The 22,724-nt window shown below is 24.1% G+C and overlaps 3 protein-coding genes and 1 non-coding gene across 4 annotated transcripts in view; 2 read left to right on the plus strand and 2 right to left on the minus strand.

Annotated features, from left to right (window-relative positions):
- Positions 1-146: 146 nt before the first annotated feature.
- Positions 147-4,021, minus strand: LOC103573790 (armadillo-like helical domain-containing protein 3). Its single transcript, XM_008552995.3, has 5 exons — positions 3,621-4,021; positions 1,173-2,549; positions 960-1,086; positions 610-884; positions 147-338 (listed from the first exon to the last, which is right to left on the minus strand). Exons 1-5 carry the CDS (start codon positions 3,765-3,767, stop codon positions 246-248), a joined length of 2,019 nt encoding a protein of 672 aa, XP_008551217.1. The 5' UTR covers positions 3,768-4,021; the 3' UTR covers positions 147-245.
- Positions 4,022-4,154: 133 nt separating this feature from the next.
- LOC103573841 (sulfite oxidase, mitochondrial) lies at positions 4,155-6,236 on the plus strand. The gene is made up of 5 exons (XM_008553078.3): positions 4,155-4,298; positions 4,370-4,993; positions 5,068-5,254; positions 5,328-5,847; positions 5,917-6,236. Exons 1-5 carry the CDS (start codon positions 4,240-4,242, stop codon positions 6,219-6,221), a joined length of 1,695 nt encoding a protein of 564 aa, XP_008551300.1. The 5' UTR covers positions 4,155-4,239; the 3' UTR covers positions 6,222-6,236.
- Positions 6,237-6,434: 198 nt separating this feature from the next.
- Positions 6,435-8,401, minus strand: LOC103573789 (probable proline--tRNA ligase, mitochondrial). Its single transcript, XM_008552994.1, has 4 exons — positions 8,232-8,401; positions 7,903-8,154; positions 7,115-7,558; positions 6,435-7,052 (listed from the first exon to the last, which is right to left on the minus strand). The coding sequence occupies exons 1-4, from the start codon at positions 8,343-8,345 to the stop codon at positions 6,531-6,533; spliced, it is 1,332 nt and encodes a 443-aa protein (XP_008551216.1). The 5' UTR covers positions 8,346-8,401; the 3' UTR covers positions 6,435-6,530.
- A 13,719-nt stretch (positions 8,402-22,120) lies between these two features.
- The window catches only part of LOC128667918 (small subunit ribosomal RNA), a 1,910-nt gene continuing 1,306 nt past the window's right edge, over positions 22,121-22,724 (plus strand). The window contains exon 1 of the ribosomal RNA XR_008403832.1: positions 22,121-22,724. This exon is cut by the window's right edge and continues 1,306 nt beyond it. This is a non-coding gene — a ribosomal RNA (small subunit ribosomal RNA).

Genomic DNA, 22,724 nt, shown 5'->3' on the forward strand with positions numbered 1-22,724 from the left:
ATCTTTTAATATAACATGAGATATTTTTTAAAAATTTTATTAAGCATCACACTTGGGTCAATTCATTGTACATATGTTGACTATTTTATCAAAAAACACAATACATGTTTATTATATTATTTTTATGATAATTTTTTTAAAAATATAATTCTATTAAATTAAATGGTTATGTTTCATTATATATATAATTTTTTTTTTAGCTTAAAATAAATTAAGATCGCCATAATGATAAATTTATTTAAGCGTTACGATATATTTGAAAGTTCTTGAAGAATTGCTTGAGTATCTAGCGCATTTAAATTTATTGAAGCGCGTGTATCAATAATAACTCCAGTTACCTATTAAATAATTTTAAGTATTATTAAATCCGTAAAAAGATAAACAAAAAAGTATTAATGACTATGATCCTGAAGTTAGCAGAAATTTTTTGATTTTTTTTTTGAACAATTAAATTTGAAGAAAAAAAAAACTAAAAATATGCACATGTAAAAAATTTAAAAGACTATGAGTGCAATTTTTTGAAATATTTTTTTTTCGTAATTTATCGTTTTTTAAAAAATCCAAAAACTATTAGACGTCGGCTAATTTCACTATCATTTAATGACTTACCATTTCTTCAAAAAATGTCGTGTGATTTGGTTTTTCTGAGTATCTTTCATATTGATCTAAATTATCTTGTAATTTTAAAGCAAGTGTATCATAGTTTTGTATAATAATAGCAAGAATTTGTTGTTCAGTTGGTGTTGAGAGGCTTTCACTTGCCAACCAAGCAGATATTTTTGGTGGAAAATGATTTACGATATCTCGCATATTAACAAGACTATTCATTAGTTTTAATGCATGTTCTTTATACTCATATGATTCAGTTGTTGAATATCGAAGAGCTGAAATAATCACATAAAACTATGTTAAATATTAATAAAAAACAAAACAAGCTATAAAATCTTTAAGTAACTTACCCATAGCATTTAAATTGGTAAAAATAAGCCTCATTCTAATTATTTCATAAAATAATTCATCATAACTACTAGGTAATGATAAAAAAGTGTCACCATAAGTAATAAAAAGGTTTAAAATATTGACAATCTATAAGAACAAAAAAAAATTATCATATATTAAAAAATTTTTTTGATATCGGATTGAATGTGAAGCAAAAAAAAAACAATATTTACTTGTATTGCTAATGGGAAAATATTCATTTTTTTCACAAGATGTGCTTCATGAGTAGTTAAAAATTTCAGGAGATTAAACAATGCTGTCCATAGATCTTTCCATTGATATCCAAGTCTTACTCCGCATCTTTTTTGATAGCATAATAATCTTTGTAGTACACCTATACACTGATGATACAATTCTAAGGGAAATTTTTTCATCATGTGCGATGTAATAAATTCAACAAGAAGATCCAAAAGTGTAGCAGCAAGTGGCTGAGTTGGAGCTACTTTATCGTGAATTTTACGATGATACATCGGTACACGATGAAGTTGAACTCTGAATGCAAGATTGGCATCGTGCATTAAGTTATTAGCATACTGATCTTCGGCAATACAACTTAATATAAGAAAACATAATTTAACATTATTTAAAATGGCTTCAGTTTTTATTGCTTGCATGACAATTGAACAATATTGCAAAAATATAGCAAGTAAATTAAATGGCTGTGCTATAATATCAGGCGGTTGTGATCCAGGAGCAACTGCATTAGGTCCTAATGTGTTATTGGGTGATGGCGGAGCACTGGTATCACTTTTTGTAAATGCTAAGGTCGTTACAAAATTTCTATTAAGATGCGTTGCTTCATAAAGAGCTAATAGCAATGCATTATTCGCTCGTACTTGTTGAGTTTTAGCTTCTTCTTCACCCACAAACATACTACCAACCATATTGGTCAATGATGATAGCCAAGAAGCCTGTACTTCAGCTTTTTGTTGAACAAACAGTCGACAAAATTCCATTAAAGAACCAGATATAACTTGACTATATCCATTTAATGCCAATTCATCATCAAGTATTGATAATTTAACAATATAAGAGTTTGTACTTTCGTACTTTCTGTAATTAACTAAAAGAGTTAAAAGCAGTACGGCATCATGCCCATGACGATTTCTTGCGGATGTGTCTCTTAATAATTGAATTAATGATTCAAAAACTCCGTTTACCATTACATACTCAAGCAAACTATTTTGATTGAGATTATCCATTCCTGTTACAATAATTAATAAAAGCTTAAGACAAAGCGCTTTTAAACTATCAGGATATTCGCCACGTAAAAATGTATTGCAATGTTGCATTAATGTTGTCATTCGTTGTTCAGTTTCATTCAAACCAATTAATATGTCAATAAAATTGAAATCACAATCATTTTGACTAGCTTTTTTATAAATCGATTGTATTACTGCAGCTAATGTTTGTAAAGCATACACCACACGAAAAGGATGCTCGTCTATTAATGTATCAATACAATGACAAACCAATGCATTTAAATTATTTTTGCTAATTAATAACTGTTCTACTGTCATTTTTAAAATTTCACTCTCTATATGAGATACCTTTAAAAAAATAAAATCAATCATTTTTAATAATAATATGTATTAATTATCATATAAATAAATAAGTATGAATGTAGCAGACATAAAACAATTTATAAATTTGTAATAAATAAATTATTCTGATTAAAAAAACTCATTGAAAAGTATTGAAAAAGATGAGAATTGAATACTTTTGAATACTTCTTGTACCACAAGATTTTCATCTGGACATAAAATTAATACTTTCCAATTATATTGAATCTAAAAATAATATAAGAATTTCTAAACTTCCAAAGAATTGAAAAAGATTCGAATCAATTGATATTTTTAATCTTTCTGAATCCTCTTCAATAACAAAATAATTTCATATTTTTAATTATGACATGAATTGAAATAAATTAAAATGAATTCACATTTTCCAATCTTTGTGAATCCTTCTCAATACCAAAATAGTTCCGTATTTTGGATCGAGTGTAGGATTGAAAAGAATTGAAAGAAATTGAGAATTTTCAATTTTGCTTAATCTTTCTCAATACTAAAATAGTTCCATATTTCGAGTTATGACTTGAATTAAAATAAATTTAAATGAATTCCAATTTTCGAATCTTTCTAAATCTTTTTCAATAGCAAAATAGTTTCACATTTCAGGTCACGTGTAGGATTGAAAAAATTGAAATAAATTGAGTATCTTTAATTTTTCTGAATCTTTCTCAATACTAAAATAGTTCCGTATTGGAAGCTATTGAAATGATGAAAAATTGAATTCTTTTCAATGCTTTTGAATTCCATTATAAGAATTAGAAAGTATTCAAATGATCGAAATTTCAATTTCATTTAATATTTTTCAAAATTTTTCTATGGATTGAAAAGAATTAAAATAATTTTCAATACTTTTCAATGAGCATTTTTAATCAGAGTAATTAATTGAAATAATAAAATTTAAAAAAATCCACGTACGAATTTTGCGTTTATTTAAATATGCATTTTTTATTTTTTACTCTACTTACGTTTTATTCATTATAAAATTTAAAAAATAGATAATTATCTGCTACATATACAGACATAGTAAATAGAAATATTCATAAAACATACTATTGGTTTAATTAGAAAGACTTCATTCCAAAAATTTGGATGTCCTGATGTCAAATCTTCTCCTTTGAATAAACTTTCATAAATTGGAATTAATTTACCTTTATGCTGGCGTTTTGAACCAGATCCACTTCTTTTTCTCATTGCCATAATTAATATTTGCTTTTTATTTTTATTTTATATTAACTATTTAGCATTTTTTATTCATATAAATAAATAATATTACGTTTTGGTATTTAATTTTTTAAAAACTAAATTGTTACATCAATAATCATTATATTTATATTATGATATTAATATTGCTTACATAAAGTATGAATTTAATAGTTTAATAATGAATAATAAAATAATTATTTGTGGGTAAATACTTGACGTATTTAAAATAACCTTAAAATAGTTTGAGACTTATACGGATATAAACATCTGATTGAACCATATATATATATATATATATATATATACATATATATGTATACAAACGCAAACACAAATTTATGCATAAAGTATACCTACAATATAGTCAAGTAATATATTTACTTGTATTCACCGGTTGGATATAAAATAAAAAAAAATATGCAGAATAATTATACGTTTTAAATAAATAAGTAAAAAATAAATCAATATGTGTTGGAGGGTGAAAATAATTTACAACATTCATAAAAATTATCTGCAACAAAATAAGTATGACAAACAAGTGTTATAAAACAATTTTTACTTATTCCACACTTATGAATTATTTGCAATTTTTTCAGTAATAAAAAAATATTAAAAATAATTAGCAATTATTATGCAACAAATCATGGATACACATCAGATAAAAACCAAAAAAGTTATTTTAGTACTGATAGAAAAAATTACTTACAATATGCTTGGAAAGTAGGATTAATTTCATCAGTTATTGGTGTTTCTTATTATTTTTGGACAACTAAAAGTCAAGCTATAGAGTTAAAAAATTTAAATGAAAGCCCAGGAGTTAGAAAAAATCATTTGAAAATGTACACAGTCGAAGAAGTTGGAAAACATGATAATAAAAGAGATGGAATATGGGTTTACTATAAAGAGGGTGTTTATGATATAACAAATTTTGTAACAAAACATCCTGGTGGTCCAGAGAAAATAATGATGGCAGCTGGAGGATCAATCGAACCTTTTTGGGTGATATTTGCTAATCACAATACACCAGAAATTTATGAGCTATTAGAATCGATGCGAATAGGCAATTTAGATGTTAGTAAAGATAATAAACAAACTGAAGTAATAGCAGATCCTTATGCAAATGATCCTAAACGTCATAAAGTATTAAAAGTAAATGGGGCGAAACCATTTTGTGGTGAAACTCCAGCTCCTTTGCTCTATGAAAATTTTTTAACACCATTGTACGTTAATTAACTTTATTTTTATCCGATTCAATCGGAAAAAAAATTATTTATGATATTTTACAAAATTCTAGAGATTTTTTTTATGTTCGCAATCATTTGCCAGTACCTGAAATTGATATTACAGATTATGAGCTAGAGATTGCAATTGAGGATGATACAAAAAAAATTTTAGATTTTGAAGCTATTAAAAAATATCCCAAGTATACGGTAACATCAGCAGTAATGTGTGGAGGAAATAGACGCTCTGAAATGAATGCTGTAATTATTTTTTTTTTTTTTTTTTACTATTATGGATTCAAACTAAAAATAAAATAGATAATTTGCATTACAGGTAAAACCTCTAAAAGGTTTGAGTTGGGGTGTAGGAGCAGTAGGTAATGCATCATGGACTGGTGCAAGACTATGTGATGTTCTAGCAGATCTTAAAATAAATGAAGATAACTGGAAACACGTGCAATTTGAAGGATATGATTTAGATCCATCAGGAACTCCTTATGGTGGAAGCATTCCAATTAGTAGAGCATTAAATCCTAGAGCTGATGTTTTGTTGGCTTATGAAATGAATGGTCAACCAATACCTAGAGATCATGGCTATCCTATTCGTGTAATTGTTCCTGGTGTTGTTGGAGCTAGAAACGTTAAATGGTTGGGAAAAATAATTATTTCTAATGAAGAAAGTTGGTCTCAATTTCAACGAGGTGATTATAAGGGGTTTTCACCTAGCGTTGATTGGGATACTGTAGATTTTTCTAAATCACCAGCCATTTTAGACATGCCTGTAACTTCTGCAATTTGTACACCTACTCCAGGAGAAATTGTTGAATTAAAAGATGGAAAAATGCCCCTAAAAGGTACACGAAATAAAAATTTTAATTAGTTAATTAATTTAAGTTAAAAAAAAATAATTTTACGAATTTAAGGATACGCTTGGTCTGGGGGTGGTAAAAAGATTATTCGCATTGACTTGACAGTAGATCAAGGAAAAACTTGGTATGTAGCGGATCATATGATAGATGATGAAAATGCTAAAGAAGATCGTCATTGGTCGTGGACTCTTTGGGCAGCTGAAATTCCTATCGATGCTACTAAAAGTGAGGTTGAAGTTTGGGTGAAAGCAGTCGATGCTTCTTATAATGTTCAGCCAGAAAATTTCGAAAATATTTGGAACTTACGCGGGCTTCTTTGTAATGCGTATCACCGCGTAAATGTTAAAATTAAAAAATAATTGATACAAATCAATAAGATTTTTACCATGACATTATCAATCACTTTTTGGGATCTATTAATATGTTAAAATAATTGAAACAAAAGCTTGCTTAAAGAATCTGATTGAAATATAATAAAAAAAATTCAATTCATGAAATGAATTACAAAGAAATATTCATCAATTGATAATTTAGTCAGATGGTTTAGGCAATGTTAGATTTACTCCAAAAAATTTCTTAATTATTTCAATATTTTCTACTTAAATATTTGATACTATTTACATTATGTTAAAACTTGTAAATATACTTATTACTTTTTTATATCTTAATTACACAATAGCTTGTTTTATTTTTTCATCATCAACATTTACATTATTAAAAAAGTCTAGTAATTGATCTAAACTTATATTTGATTCCTGTGAATTATTTAAATCATGAATCTCAAACAAAGGATTTGGTTGTATGGAATTTTTACCAATAACAATTAAATAAGGGTATCCTGTTTTCTTGGCATCCAATAATCGCCTACCAATAGTTAAATTTATTCTATCATCGATAATAAAATCAATGTTTTTCTTATCCAGTATATCAACAATTTTGTCTGTATAATGGAACGCTGGAGATTCTTTACTTTTTTCTTTTGGCGGTATAATACAGACCGTAAAAGGTGCAATACATTTAGGCCACCTGAGACATTCATGAGTTGAAAGAATTTCAACAGCTGCTGTTATTAATCGAGTTAATCCTAAACCATAACAGCCCATTTCAAAATAAACTTGTGAATCTTGAACATGACACGATGCTTGAAATGCTTTGGTATATTTATTTCCAAGTAAAAATGTATGTGCAATCTATAATTAATTATAATTGTTAATTTTATTTAATTTTTATATTAATTAAAATTTTTTTTTACCTCAACTCCCATGTGTTCAGTAAATTGTTTGCCGCAATTATCACAACTAGATTTATTACTCATGGTAGCATTAACATTAATTCCACAGGAATTACATGATAAAATTGTATCTTCGCCTATATCCGAAAAATAATGATATTCATGTGATAAATTACCACCCATCAATCCCGGATCACCCAGAACAACAGTGTAAGGAACTCCAATGTGTGATAAAATGTTGTTATAAGCTTGATTAACAGATTCATAAGTTTCTTTAGCATTTTCTATTGTCAAATCAAATGAATATAAATCTTTCATCACAAATTCTCGACTACGAAATAAACCTAATCGTGGTTTCATTTCGTCCCTCCACTTTGTTGAAATTTGATAAAGTAAAAGTGGCAATTGACTTTTTTGAATCGATCCTACTTTTACTATCAAACTCGTGATTGCTTCTTCATAAGTCTAAGACAAAATTAAGTTTTTTATGAGTGTCAATGTAACAGACATCAGAAAAATTTTAAACTATAAATAAATAGAGTAAATAATTAATAAAATAAAATTTTTAAAAAATGCACTTAGTAATTTAAAAATTTTTTAAATGCACTTTTTTTTTAAATTTTATTTTATTAATTATTTACTCTATTTATTAATAATTTAAAATTTTTCTGATGTCTTCTACATTCACACATCTTTTTTTATAAATAACAGAAAATTTATCATCTTGATTGTTGAATTTTTGCGGGAAATTTAAATATGAAATACCGATGAATTATCAAGAATAATTATGATTAATTTCAATGACTTACAGGACTTAAAATTAATGTATCGCAGTGTCTATCTTTTAGTTTAATAAGTTCAGGTCCCATTTCACTCAATCTACCAGTTTTCTTCCATAATTTAGCGCTAGTTAAATGAGGTAGAAGCATCTTTTGTGCTCCAATGTTTGTCATTTCATTATCAACAATTGCAATTAATTTATCGAGCACACGATATCCTAGTGGAAGTAGAGTATACATTCCAGGATTGGCTTGTCGAATCACTCCCATATCTAATAACAGCTATAAATAATTATTTTTATTAAAGAAATTGTAATTTATAGGTTAAAGGTATATAAATATTTAATAATAAAACGAACTCTATAGCTTTTTGATTTGCCATCATGTTTAATTATTGCTTCTTTTGGAAAAGCTTTTATTGGTTGAAATAATTTTGACATCCTGTTAATACTTTTTATCAGTTTATTCGACATTTTTGTTGAACTATTTATGTATTCGGTAAATGCTTTCCGTTCAAACGTGCAAAATATATTTATACTTTTAATTTTTTAGACTAAAAAAAAAGTTATAATAGTTTCCTTCTTTAGTTAAAGTCGGTAACACTCTAAAGGTATTATAGTGTTGATATTACACCATGCTTAAAAAATTATCGAACTTAGTACCGGAAGGAAGTTAGCGTAGAATTTTTTTTTTTTTTTTATTAAAAACTATATGCCAATTAATTGCTCCTCAAATGCTCTTCCAGAATCCACAATTGCTCCAGGTGTATAATTAATAGTTAATTAATAATTAATTTTTTTTAAAATTGTTAACTTGGAAAATTAAAATTGTTATAATTCAAAAAATAATACACTTTATACAATTTTTTTTTTACTCAAAAAATTGCTCCCCACTTGCTCTATTGACTAGGCAAAAGAGTTGTCGGATTTTTGCCGTATTTATAATAATTAATTAATAATACTATAAAATATTTTTAACTAATAAAAGGAAAGAATTATTATTTTCTGGGTCGACAGTGGAAGCAGCGGTGGCAGCAATCATTGGCCAGTTTTTTTTTATTTTTATGTAAATCAAGTCCACATGAATGATGAAGTCTGAAAAAAATTTGGTAACTTTGCAGGCTAGCCTAAAAGCTGCTCGCTGTTTTTGAGCTTGAAATGTTTATAAACAAATCTGCTTACGTTTTCAAACTCTCTGAGATTAGTCGTACATTGATTTAACAATTGAATCATGCTTACAATAGAGGTGAAAATATTTATGAGTGTGAATGTAGCTGACAATTAATGTCAATTTAAAAAATTTTGATATAAGTGAATTAAATAAAAATTGAATAAAATTTGAAAAATGTGCATTTATAGAATTTAGAAATGCCTTTATTGAAAAAAAGCGATTTAAAACGATTAGAAAAAAAAAATTTTAGATACTTTTTAATGCTTTTGAATACTCTGAATATTTGTGAATCGTCTTTTTTATGGGCATTTAAAATTGCAAATCGTTTTGAATCGCTTCTTTTAATAAGGGTGAGTAAGGTAAAAGTTCTAATACCCGATCAGGGAACTAGTACCCGATCACTTCATGTATTTGTATATCTATATTTAGTGAAATTTAGTAAATATAGATATATAAATACATGAGTGATCGGGTACTAGTTCCCTGATCGGGTACTGAGTCTCTTACCTTGCGTGCATTTTTTTATTTCATATTTTTAATTATTTAATTCGTTTATTTGTAATTTGAAATTTGTCTCGTGTCTGTTACATCACACTCATAAAATATTTTGGAAAGTTGTGATTCTTTTGTTCAACTTTTGAAAATGCAGCAAATATTGATTTAAGAAAGTTTGGCATGCAAGATTGTATAAACAAACAAAAAAGTATAGATTTTTAAAATATACCCAGTGAACACGACCATATATATGATGTCAATTTAAGGCCATGTATTTATACTGGGTATTATTATATCGTTAACTGAAATGTATTTGGATAAATATTTAAATTTTTGTCCTGAATTGAGAGCTTGAACATGTATTGACAACAACAATGTTTTCGAGCTCAAGAAGCTCGTAGGAAGTTACAGGGCTGGCCCACAGGGTCAAACTTTTTCCAGATTTTTTCTTTTTGTAATTGAATTGTTGGAATAAAAAAACCGAAAATTGTTGATTGTCAAACTAACTTCAGATCATTGAATGGCCATTTGTAAATTTGATAAAATATTTTTATTTTTTAATTTTATACTAATCAATTATTTTTGTATTCAATGTGACAATTTTTTTTTCTTTTAGAGGCTTTTGTCTATTATTAGTACTACTGATATATTATGCTATTATGGTATTATATTATACCCTATTGTCAGAGAAAGATTTTGCGCCGAAAAAATATGAAAATATCAAACCATATTTAATTTGAATTTGAATAGCTAAGAAAATCTGGTTATAAATTGTTTTGCGGAATATCTAAATCGAGGGAAAAACGAAATATTTATTTCAATTTTTTATTTAAATTGTAAATCTAATTTTGATTGATATATAAACTTCAGTCCAGAATTACTTTAAGATTGTATGTTTTTTTTTATTTTTTAAAAATAAAAAATATGAAAATAAAAATTAATCGTTGTATTGAGGACTACTGTAAGTATTACTTTATTATTTAATATTGATTTGTATTCTAATATTCAATTATTATTTATAGGTAAGTTATGGAGGTTCTTCAATTTTATAGCAAAAGTACCTGAACACAAGATCAATTATAATTCGACGTGTGCGATTGATTTACAATTGAATGATATGGTAGTAGCTGTGGGAATACAATTGACTGGGCAGTCAGGAATTAGCTTATGCGATTTCATTATATAAGAGATGAAAATGAAATATAACATCCGTGTCTTAATTTTTCTATCTATTATCCACTGTACTGTAACAATAATAAAACATAATAAAATAAATATGTGTATTAATATTTTAAAATAGTAGTTTTAAGTAATTTGAGTACAGCAAAAAAAAAAAAATTTTCAACTTTTATTATCTATTTTCAATGTTTTTTGAAAAATATAAAATTGATTTTTTTCGTCATTGTTTTTTTTTTTTTTTTTTTTTTTAATGTACGTTAGTATAGAATAGTAGCAAAAAAAAAAGTAAGAACAATTAAAAATTTTAAATTAAATTTATATTCACTTTCATTTTTATTGTTAAAAATATATGGATATATTTTTTTTTTATGTTTTAATAGATGAAAAGCTTACATCATATTTTTTTATTACCCTCTTTGACTTGTTAAAATATATAATAATAAAATTGTTTACGGATATTTTTGTTATTCATTGAATACAAATCAAGAATTATATTAGAGAGTTGACTGGTATTTTATAACTTTTATTGTTATTCGTTACATCATGATTATAAATACATGTATGACAACATTTATGAATTCCTTACCTAGTAAATAATTATTGTACAGATATAGAAATGACTTTGGGAGATACATTAGTAGTTTTATTAATTCTATAGAATTATTATTAGTTGTTAAAAAAATGAATGAATTCAAAGTATATATAATTTTTTTTAAGATTACTGATAAAGCTAGAATGGCTTTGGCATTTAACAATTATTAGATTTTGGCAGTGGTACAAGTTGTCAAGTTCATTTAGAACGCAATAGAAATTATGTAATTGGAGGAACATCAGATAGTGGAAAAAGTTAAAATACATATGAGTTATTTATTAACGCGCGATATTGATCAAATAAATTATGATTATGCAAATCGTCGTGAAGATTATTTTAAGAACTGTAAATGATGAAATAACGAATAGCAGAGTTAATTCTGTTTAAAGCTGCGCAATTATATTTTAGTATTTTCTGTGAGAGAGCAATAAAAAAAAATTATCATGAGTTAGTTATAATAAATTTTAAGCATATTTAACTGAGTATACTAAAGTTAATATAAGAATTTTTGCTGTAAACATATCTAATAATATGCATAAACTATGAAAAAAAAAATAAATATATGTATATATCGATACAAATAAAAATCGATGAATTAATGAAAGTTAACTTGACTTCTTAAAAATTTTGTAAGAATACTCATCGGATGATGAATATATATTACCCATATTTTTTGATTGTTGGAAATATTCTCTTTACTACAAATGTTTCCGCAAATAAAATAAAAGAAATTGATATCAATAGACAAGATGATGTTTAGAAAATAATTTACTATTAAAAGTAATAGCTAATACTAAAAATTGAAACAAAATTATATACATTATAACCTACATTGTATTGAGATTTTATTTATAGTTTTTAATTATATGAAAATATAAAGAGAGAAAAAAATTTTTTTTGAGACTAGATTCAGTAAATTATTATATCTGTTATTTTAATAAAAGTAATAAGATTAAAATCTTTTACATACTAGTTTTATTTAAATTCTATTCCGGTAATATAGGCTCACTATCATAAAAAATTCTTCCAAATTTTACAAATGATAAATGTCATAATATTCAATTAGATTAGATTGGATTATTATTATTTTTTTTTTTTTAAAGCAAAAATTCAATGAAATAAACTGTATTTATTATAAAGTAATTAATTTTATTTTAACATGATTTGAAACAAATTGTGGCATATAAAACGTACTTTGTAATCATAAAAGAGTCTGAATTTCAAAAAAGATAAAAAACAAATGGTTTAGCTTAAAAATAGAATGATAGTGAATTTGAAATGAGAAATGTTTTTGAGAGAATTTTTTGTTTCTTGTTTTTAACAAACTAACTAGATTTATCAATTTCAGAGCTTTAACAATTTCAATTTATATAAAAAACATGAGCAACGGAGGAATAATTAGTAGAAATAGATAAACTGATCAAGTTATTTGATCATTAATAGAAAGAATAATCATCAAATTAAGTAGTAAAGTAAAATTACAAATGAGAACTATATTATAAAAACAGTTTATTACTATATATATAATAATTTAGAGAAGTAAAAATAATAAAATTGGAATGATAAAAATTAAAATTATGTTGGATGATGATTAATACGTAGTTGGGGCAAACCGTTAGTACAGGAACTGGGCATATAGAGTGCAGTAGATATACTACCACGGTTGAGCTGTGAGTATAACACAAGTTTAGTAAAGCATCCGATTTTAACAAAATTTTGGATACTTTGATCAGCAAACTTTGATGTCTGTTATTTTAAGTTTTAATGAAGCCTATATAGGATATTTTTTTTTCTCAGAGATTTATAACGAATAGAAAAACGATATAATCAGCAAAGTTTTTAAATTTATTAAGTAATAACTTAAAATAATTTTAGTTATTAACTTTTTTTAAAATCTGTTTTGCTAATACAGGATCATTATAATAATTACAAATTTTACTAGTGATAAGTATAGTGGTTTCCAATCAGATAGATTAGAATCATTTGAAACAAATCCAGTTGCATATTAAAAATTTTTTTTAATCATAAACGAATCTAAATTAGTAAATAGCGAATTAAAAAAAAAAAAAAAAAAAAAAAAAAAATTTAAAAGAATTCGTTGGTTACTTGATTTCAAGAAAGAAAACTAGATTTTTTTAAATATAGAGGCTTCAAAATTTAAATTTATTGAAAAAACATTGATACATGTAGAAACTCAATATAAGATTTAATTGACTTATAAAAATTGGCGTCACCAAGGCAAAGCCTCAGTGAAAAAATTATAAAAAATTTGACTCGTGCACATTGAAACTATTATATTGAAAAACATAAGCAATAAAGATATGACAAAAAAATATGTACAAAATAATGAGAATGAAATAATTGTAAATTAAACATAATTAATTTTTTTTTTAAATGTTTATGTTCATTATAATATAATTTAAACTGCTGTATTACTTGAATATAGTAAATATATTTAAAAAGAAAATATTTGGATTTTATAATCTGACAATAAATTTAACGGAAGTTTGATAGAAAAATAAAAATAAATGTATTAAAATGTAATTTAATAATTAATTAAAATAAAATAATTATATCAATTAGTAGAATATGATTTTAAAAAAGGACTATATTATAAATTTAGAGTTTATTAATTTATATATATTAAATTACAGGAATAAAACTAGTAAAAGAATTAAAACTATGTTGAATAATGATTCTTACTTAGTTGAGGCAAATCGTTTGGATGGACACATATATAGTGAGTACAGTAGGTATACTCCCCAGTCATTGGATTTTGATTGAGAAAAAAAAAAAAAAAAAAAAAATAGATACTAAGAGTACAATAGAATGTATGCTGTAAAGTATGTATTTAATTTTCAGATAAAAGTAAATTGAATAAAGTATAAAATTAATGGTAATATTTAGCATCAAGTCACAATTATCAAGTGATTTTTTTACACTTTGAAATTTGAAAGAACTTTCGTTTCTTTCGAAATGGTCGACTATGTCGGTTTGTAAATAGCTACAGTATATGGACAATATCATAACTTGTATACTAACAGCAATTGCGGTTCTATATATATTAATAAATTTAATTTATTATTTGATTATTGATTAGTAAAACCATTAGATATAAGCATTTAAATAAATATGTAAATATAAATATGCATTAGTCGTAATTCAACTCTCAAGATAAATTTTGTAATAGAGAAACGCAGGAAATAATGAAAATGAAATATATCATATTTTTTTTTTTTTTCGTTGGTTTGTAAAATGGGAGATTTTTTATTATTGTTATAAAGACATAGATGAAAATTAATTTGATAAAAAAGTTCGTTAATGATAATAATGTAATTATTATATGTAGACAAAAGAATTATTTATGTACAATAATTGAAAATGCGTATAATATGGAAGCTTGATGAAAAAATAATAATAATATATTATACTTATTCAATTTTTAATAAAATTTTAATATTCTGTATGAAATCTTATAAATTGATAAGAAATAAAAATAAAATGAAATAGAATCGTTAAAATATTTATTTTTGAGATGAACCGTTTTTGTTGAAAACGCTTTGAGCCAATGTACGTTGAAATTGTCATAGTAGAGTGTAATAAAATTTTCACATAAAGAGTCGAATAGTAACTCAGGGTGGCCACAAACCGTGAATATTGGGAAATATCAGAGAATTTCGAAAATAAAAATAAAACATTTTTTTATGATGAACGGTTTGGAGTAATTCTAAGAAAATCATTAAAAAAAAAAAAAAATCCAAATTTTTGCTAGTCTTAAAAACAATCTACGGGCTTCAATAAATTTTTTTTTAATTATTATGATTAATTTTTTATTACTACGGAACTATGCATAACAAATAAATTCAAAGACCAGATCAGAAAACTAGACACTCGATAATACTTAAAAATTTATAATTTTTTTAATACCCTTTAATTTCAGTGATTAGTGAATTTTGAATTTATTTTAATAATAAAATATCCTATTGAATATTTTAACTTATATATTTTTAATATATTAATTATACGAATAGAATATTCGTAAATCAGAATAAAATGTTAAATAACTTAACTGCAAAACCAGGAAATATCAGATAATTTTAGAATTATTTCTTTGTTTCTACCCTGTGATTGGTTTGCTATCATTATCAGAACATCAGAAAATTTTTTTTAAGCTCTCAGTATTTATAATAGCAAGTAATTTAACGCCATGTTCATACTTCAGTGATAAAAAATATATGAATATTGTGCTGACAAACTATCAATAAGCCTGAAAAAAATATCAAATATTTATAATTATAATTTAACTGTCTTTTAGTTAACCACCTTTTATATCATGAAAAACAATGGTCTTGGTGGAAATAAATAAATTGTTGAAATTATCACCAAGGCAACTTTTACGTCACATAATATTTCTATTTTTGATTTTATTGTTTGATAATAAAAAAACAATAATAATTTATAATATATACTTGAACAATATAAAAGTTAAAAAATATTTATTTCTATGACTGAAAAATGATCCAAGCAGGAGAGTGTATCTCGAATATTTCTAATTTTTTTACTTTTACTTTGGGTGATGTATATATTGAATATTTTCCTGATTTCAATCGCTCACTGAGACGAGTTTATATCTATATTATAGTATTTACTGATAAAAAAAAGTTAATATAAATAGATGAGAAGATGGTTAGAAAATGATTGTATATCGTCATTATGAAAGAATTTAAATTTGAAAAAAGATTTAAAAAAAAAAAAGATTTAAAAAAAAAAAAAAAAAAAAAAACAAATGTATTAGTTAAAAAATAGAATGATAGCGAATTTGAAAAGAGAAATATTTAAGAGAATTTTTTGGTTTCTTGTTTTTAACATGGAAAAACAGATTTATCAATTTTAGAGCTTTAAAAATTTTAATTTATATAAAAAAATATGAACAATGGAGAAATAATTAATTATTTTAATAAAAAGAATAATAATGAAATTAAGTAGTAAAATATGATTAAATATAAAGATTATATTATAAATATAGTTTATTAATTTGTAAATAGTAATTATGAGGAATAAAATTAATAAAAATGTGATGATAAAAATTAAGACTATGTTGGATGATGATTGTTATGTAGTTGAGGCAAACTATTAGTAGGTATTGAGCATAGAGTGCAGTTGGTATACTACCGCGGTTTACCGATTTTAACAAAATTTTTAATTAATTATGTCATACACGTTATAATTATTCAGTATTTATACTTAGTTAAAAAATAAAATAGTGATAATAATAATGACAATGTTGGTTTCTGAATATGGGTTTGTTACAGTGTACTATCAATACAATGCTTCGTATACTATAAGATCAGTTGAATTTAACTGTGAATATTGAAGATAAGAACCGAAATAAAAAATAAATAAAATACTATCAATATATTTTATTTGAAGAATATAAAAAATTCGGGGAAAAAAAGAAGGATTACAGTAATTACTTATTTCAATAATAATAATAATAAAAATTGTAATAGTAAAAAAAAAAAAAAAAGATTTATATAATTAAAAATTTATTAAAGTTCAAAGATTATTAGTTTATTTATAATAAAGTAGAAAAATATTATTAAGCACCGTTTATTGGATGATAATAAGCAACTGCGTAAGCTAACTGCATTCAAAAAGCCTAGCTCAAGTACTACTGCAGTTTACTAATTCCTTAGAGTTATGTAAACTATAGGAATTCAAAGATATAAATGTACATTAAAAATATAAATGATTAGAAAAATAAAAGTATGTACAATAATTGAGAACATCTATGTGAGTCTTGAATCACTTCGAGATAAATTGTGTTATAAATAAACCCAACAAATAATAACAATAAACTAAGTGAAAATATATTATAATTAATTTTGTGGTATCTCAGGTCCTTTTTATTATTATATTCATTCAAACTTTTATTGATTGATAAGACATAAAAATAAAATAAATAAGAATCGAATCTGAAAACGTTGTGAATTATTGATTACTATTGAATTTTTCAATTTGAGCAGATCAAGGAAGTTTTTTTTTCTGATTGGATATATATATATATATGTATAGATAGAAATCGATGAATTAGTCTAATTACGAAGTTTTTTGTATAGCTAGTAATATTATCTTTATTATAAATAAACATTTCAACAAATACAATGATTAAAAAATAAAATGACTTTACTATATAATGAAAAGTGAATACTTATTATAACTTTAATGAAATATAATGCTTCAATAATGTGTGCATTATTTATATTTATATACATATATATACTTATATAAATTTTAAGATTGATTTTAATTTTGTAATTGTGTACAAAATAAATATTTCTGGTGTTTAAAAAAATAATTTTTATTTATGTTAATATTTTTTTGACTTGCTTTATGAAAATTTTTATGGTAATATTTGGTGGTTTATATTTATTGGACACAAAAAAAATATGTAATATTTATAATTTAAAAAAAAAAAAAAATTTTTTTTAAAAGTGAACAATAAAGATATAAATATTAAAATTTAATTAAATAATAATAAGAAATAGTTTAATATAGATAATGAAATGTGAAAACATAATAAAAATAAAGGAAAAGTATTTGTACAAAAGTTAGACTATGTTGAGTAATGATTATTGATTGGTCGAAGCAAAACGCAAGTATAGTGATGAGCAATTGAGTACAGTATAAACATACTCCTGTCGTTCACTTGTGCATGAATAAAAATACTTGTAAAAAAAAATTGTTGAATAATTGTAGTTAAATTTGAAATCAATCAGAATACTACTTTTTTGAAGAGCTTGACATTAAAATAGAAATAACTAAAAAGTTATGCAGAATTTAAAAAAATTATATTTAAGATAATTTGTAGAAAATAAAATTTTCTATAAAAATGATTCAATGACATTTTATGATAAATCGAATAACTTTTGAACAGATGGATTTATAAAAAAATGATAAGACTTTTTTTTTTTTTTTTTTTATGAGCGTTTGCCGAGGTATAAAATTCTAAACTTAAATTTTTTTTTTTTTATTCCTATGTTATTTAAACGGGAAATCAAAAATCATGAAGAGGAACTTTTTAATTTTAATATTAAGAGCTCAAACTTTACCAGAATTATTGTTTTCATCATCAATTTTAACTAGAAATAATAACAGCGGTAAAAGAAAAGGCAAATGAAGAAGGTCCACGGAGAATACTAAAGTTACGTTTCTATTGAATAAAAAGAGGACATTTTAATTTCCAGATATTTAAATATTTAATATATGTGTGAATGCAAAATAAATCTTTTATATTGCTGCAAATTTCATTAAAAAAAATATAAGCAATAAATGAATGATTAATTAAATTAGTTTTACTAATAAAATATGTATAATGAATAAAAATAGATTGTAATTTATGATTATTAATAAAGAATATGATATGTAATTAGTTTAATATGTATATAATAATTAAAAATAACCAAAAAGTATTCATAAAAAAATTACACTATGTTGGTTGATTATTGGGTTCGTCGAGGCAAAGCGTTAGTAGTGAAGCCCGTAGCGTATAGTAAGTTTACTCCCGCCGTTGACTCGTGAGTATATAACATGATTTTAGTAAAGCATCAAGATGTAAGAAAATTTTGAAGTAATTATGATCGAATTTCATGTCCATTATCATTATTAATATTTGTATTTTTATTTTAAAAAATTGAAATATGATAGATGAATAAAAATTTTTAATTAGTTTAAAAGTTTAAAATCATTAAAAACAAAAAAAATTATAAGTAAAAAATCTAGTGTTTAGTATAATTATAATATATTGTTTGGAATAGAAGATAGTACTCTATGAATAATAAATAATGGTATATTGGTCGTTAAGCAATTGCCTAAGTTAATGATATTCAATGCACAACACAAGTACTATCACAGATTACCGAGTCATGAGAGGATTTATAAATATCGTAATACTAAATTAAATTTATCATTCAATAAAATATAAATTATGAGAATTTAAAGATATGAACAGTAAAATAATATGTAATTAGAAAATTAATAGTTTCATTAGTAATTAAATTTTTAATATTACATATTAATATTCAATATGTGGCAGTTAAATTTTGCTACATATTTGTAAATATTTAAGATAAGTAAAGGAAAAAAAAAAAAAAAAAAAAAATAATACTATCAATAGTTTTTAAAAATGTTAAGGAATACATAAAATTAGTGAGAGAAAAAAAATAAGATATCAAAGAAAAGTAAGAATTAAAAAAGCTGTGATATAATTGAGTAAAATAATTGAAAGTAAACTAAAATGTAAATAAAATAATTTTTATTTATTTGAAAAAAATAAAAAAATCTAGTAGCTGATGTAGTGACAAAAATTGATTAAAGTTAAATATAATATAATTGAGCTCGGTTTATTGGACATAAAGCAATCAAAGTGTAGTTTAAGTATCACTGCAGTTTACAAATTCATTTGAAGTTTTGTTAATATAGTAATAATACTGATATTTATTTTTCCATTTCATTATTAATTAATGAATTTTAAGATTTAATATAATAATTATAAAAATGCATTGGTCTTGAGTTAAAACTCTTAAGGCAAATTTTGTTACAAAGAAATACAATAAATAATAACAATGAAATAACTGTAAATTTAAAATAATTAATTTATTTTTTTTACAATGTTTATGTTCATTATAATATAATTTGAATTATTATATTAATTGATTATAGTTAATATATTAAAAAAAATATATTTGGATTCTATATAATTGAAAATAAATTAAATGAAAGATTGATAGAGAAATAATAATTATATATTATACAAATTCAATTTTTAATTTAAAATGAATAAGAATTGTTAAAATGTTGAAAACGGTGCGAACCAATGTCTGTTGTAGATGTCATAGTAAAATAATAAAAACCTTACACGAATAGTCGAGTGTAGAATGTAAAGATTTATGTGTAAATTTGATCAAATTAAGGTATTTTCTTTTCTAATTTTTTTTCGAAAAAAATAAAATTAAATAATAATAATATAAGAATTGATCTAGATAGAGACAATTTTATCACTTGGATCATGTAGTTAACTGAAATTGGGTATAGAAAAAATATTATTATTATTATTATTATTATTATTATTATTATTATTATTATTATTATTATTTTCTCTTTATGTATCAATAAAGTTTTTTTTTATCAGATTAAGTAATTGAATATAAAGTCAATTAAAATATAAATATGTTTAAAAAAAAATATTTAAATAAATATAATAAGAAAGTTTTCTAATACCGGAAATAATTAAAATAATTTTTTTTTTTATTTATAGAACAAAATAAATTAATAAAATATTATTTGTTTTAATATTTTCCAAACAATGTTTTGTGATGGTTTGCATGTGAAATTGTATAAATTGAATACTATCAATATATCAAATGTAAACGACACTTATAATAAAAAATAATTTATTAAAATTATTTATTTATATTTTTAATGAATAAATAATAAGAATTATATTTCAATCGTTATAATATATTTTAAAATTAATTTATGTTCAATAAAAATAAATAAGTAGATAAACATTTTTATCAAAACAATAAAATTTTGTTAAAAATAAAATAATAATAATAATAAAATGTATATAAATTAGAATAAATTAATAAATAATAATCAATGCATCAACTGTATACGATAATAATAATAATAATAATAATAATAATAATAATAATATCTATATATATTAAAATAAAAAAAAAATTTTTATATTGAAAACTATTCTAAGTACCAACATGTATTTATATAACTGATAATATTTTTTTCATTATTATTATAATATATTAAACAATTTTAAAATCATTATATAGTTAATTTAAAAAAAAAAAAGAAAATCATTAAATAAATATTTATATCGAAATAATAGAGATATGTTAAGAGAAAAAATAATTTATTAAATTTATCTATTTTTAATTTTTATGTAATAAATGACAAAAATTAGTTATTTTATATAACTGATAATATATTTTTTATTATTATCATGTATTAAATTATTTTATATTCAATTAAAAAAAAAAAAAAAAAAAATATAAATAATTTAAAATTTTTATCGAAACAATTAAATTATATTGAAAAAAAAAAAAAAAAAAAATTAATAATAATATTGTGTGTATTAAAATAAATAATTTTATATTGAAAAAATTGTGCAAGTGGCAACAGGTAATTTAGATACAGGGAGCTACCGTTGTATCCGCCGCCGTTGACGCGGCTGGCAGTAATCGCGCAACTGTAGCTTTTTTAGTCGCCGGCTCGTACTAGTATGAAAGAGTAGTCAGTTGAAGCGGTTCGAGTAAGCACTGACGGATACTGGCTACGGCTAGATATACAATCTCAACGCAACAGTACCACGGGTCGATGTCTATGACTGAATGACTCTTTATGTGGTAAATCGCTACGGCGTTTATATACTATTATGTATAACTAAAATTTAGTGTACAAATTAAAAACTGAGTATCGACTTACTTGTTTCCGAGCAAGAATAAAATATCACGTTTACGTGTATATAATAAACCAAGTCGCTTTGATGATAAAATATCTAGCGAGAGTAAAATTTGCAACAACGAGAGGATGTTTGAAAAATAAAATTATTATTCAATATTGTGAATAAATAATGTATATTCAAAAATTTTAAAGTGTTGTAATAAGCAAATGCTTATAAAAACAGCACCACTTTAACAACAGATAGGATTTTTAAAATGCTATTATGTATGTATAAAGTGAAAGAGAAGGAGTTATTCTGATGTTTTAAAAAATAAAAACATATAACGAAGCTCCCTGGTTGATCCTGCCAGTAGTCATATGCTTGTCTCAAAGATTAAGCCATGCATGTCTCAGTACATGCCGTATTAAGGTGAAACCGCGAATGGCTCATTAAATCAGTTATGGTTCCTTAGATCGTACCCACATTTACTTGGATAACTGTGGTAATTCTAGAGCTAATACATGCAAACCAGAGTTCCGACCAGAGATGGAAGGAACGCTTTTATTAGATCAAAACCAATCGGTGGCTTGTCCATCGTTACTTTTGGTGACTCTGAATAACTTTCTGCTGATCGTATGGTCTAGTACCGACGACGAATCTTTCAAATGTCTGCCTTATCAACTGTCGATGGTAGGTTCTGCGCCTACCATGGTTGTAACGGGTAACGGGGAATCAGGGTTCGATTCCGGAGAGGGAGCCTGAGAAACGGCTACCACATCCAAGGAAGGCAGCAGGCGCGCAAATTACCCACTCCCGGCACGGGGAGGTAGTGACGAAAAATAACGATACGGGACTCATCCGAGGCCCCGTAATCGGAATGAATACACTTTAAATCCTTTAATGAGGATCCATTGGAGGGCAAGTCTGGTGCCAGCAGCCGCGGTAATTCCAGCT

The sequence above is a fragment of the Microplitis demolitor genome, chromosome 5 (assembly GCF_026212275.2).
Source record: "Microplitis demolitor isolate Queensland-Clemson2020A chromosome 5, iyMicDemo2.1a, whole genome shotgun sequence".
Taxonomy (NCBI): Eukaryota; Metazoa; Arthropoda; class Insecta; order Hymenoptera; family Braconidae; genus Microplitis; species Microplitis demolitor.